Genomic DNA, 1,104 nt, shown 5'->3' with positions numbered 1-1,104 from the left:
AGCCCCCCGGAGCCCCCCGGAGCCCCGCACCTCCGGGCAGGTGAGCGCGGGGCAGGAGGTGGCGCAGGTGACGCGTCCCTCGGAGCAGCGACAGGTCCCGCACGGCTCCTGCCACTCGCTGCCGGCCTGCAGGGGGGCACGGACCCCGAACAATGGTCAGGGACCCCCAGGGGGTCAGGGACCCCCCCTGGCCCCCCGCCCTGCTCACCGCTCGCAGCGCCCCGCGGTGCCGGCAGCCGCAGTCCCCCGCGCTCACGCAGTGCCCGGAGCCGTTCCGGTACCGGCCGGGGGCGCAGGCGCAGCGCGGGGGGGGCGAGGGGGTCCCGAGAGTGCCGGGGGTCGTGGGGGCCGCGGGCATCCCGGGGGTGCTGGAGCTGCCCGGAGTCACGGGGGTCCCGGGGGTCCCGGAGGTACCGAGGGTCGCAGGGGTCCCCCCGCAGGTCCCGGGGGGCTCCGCCAGGTCCTGGCAGCTGCGCTCGCAGGCGGGGCCGGGGTCCAGCCATACCTCGCCCGGGGGGCAGCTTGGGGCCACCGGGAACGGCACTGGGAACGCACCGGGAACGGCACCGGGAATGGCATCGGGAACGGCACCGGCACCGCTCTGATCCCGGCCCTCCGCCCACCACCCTCCCTCCCTCCCTCCCTCCCTTCCTCGCTACCTCCCTCCCTTCCTCGCTACCTCCACCGCACTTCCCCTGTTCTCCCATCCCTCCATCTCTCCGTTCCCCTTCCCCAGTTCTCCCATCCCTCCATCCCCCTCTCCCGTTCTCCCACCGCTCCGTTCCCCGTTCCCTCCCCCGTTCCCTCCATGCCTCCTTTCCACCGCTGCCCCCGTGTCCCCCGGTGTCCCCGCTCTCACCGGGGCACGCCTGGGGGTTACACGCCGCCGTCTCCTCCCCGGGGCTCTCCCCGCAGCGCGGCCCCGCCGCGGGGCCCTCCCGGCACTGCCGCTGCCGCCTCCGGGTGCCGCCGCCGCAGCTGCGGGAGCAGCGCGACCAGGGGGACCAGGGGGACACGGCGGGGGACAGGGCGGGCTCGGGAGAGAGGGGGGACAGGGCGGAGAGAGGGGGCGAGGGGGACAGGGGGGACACGGGGTGTGCGGGG

At 76.7% G+C, this 1,104-nt stretch overlaps 1 protein-coding gene across 1 annotated transcript in view; it reads right to left on the bottom strand.

Annotated features, from left to right (window-relative positions):
* Nucleotides 1–304: 304 nt before the first annotated feature.
* LOC121356988 (SCO-spondin-like) overlaps nucleotides 305–1,104 on the bottom strand; it is a gene marked incomplete at its 3' end in the record, with an annotated part of 23,012 nt that continues 22,212 nt past the window's right edge. Inside the window, exons 46-47 of the mRNA XM_041473905.1 lie at nucleotides 860–1,034; nucleotides 305–543 (exon numbers count right to left, since the gene is read on the bottom strand). Of these exons, the coding sequence (XP_041329839.1) occupies nucleotides 305–543; nucleotides 860–1,034 (414 nt within the window). The remainder of the gene's footprint in view (nucleotides 544–859; nucleotides 1,035–1,104) is intronic.

The sequence above is a fragment of the Pyrgilauda ruficollis genome, unplaced genomic scaffold (assembly GCF_017590135.1).
Source record: "Pyrgilauda ruficollis isolate IOZ18807 unplaced genomic scaffold, ASM1759013v1 scaffold306, whole genome shotgun sequence".
NCBI classification, from domain to species: Eukaryota; Metazoa; Chordata; class Aves; order Passeriformes; family Passeridae; genus Pyrgilauda; species Pyrgilauda ruficollis.
Note: the sequence above shows the minus strand (reverse complement) of the source record. Positions and strands in the feature narration are given on the sequence as shown.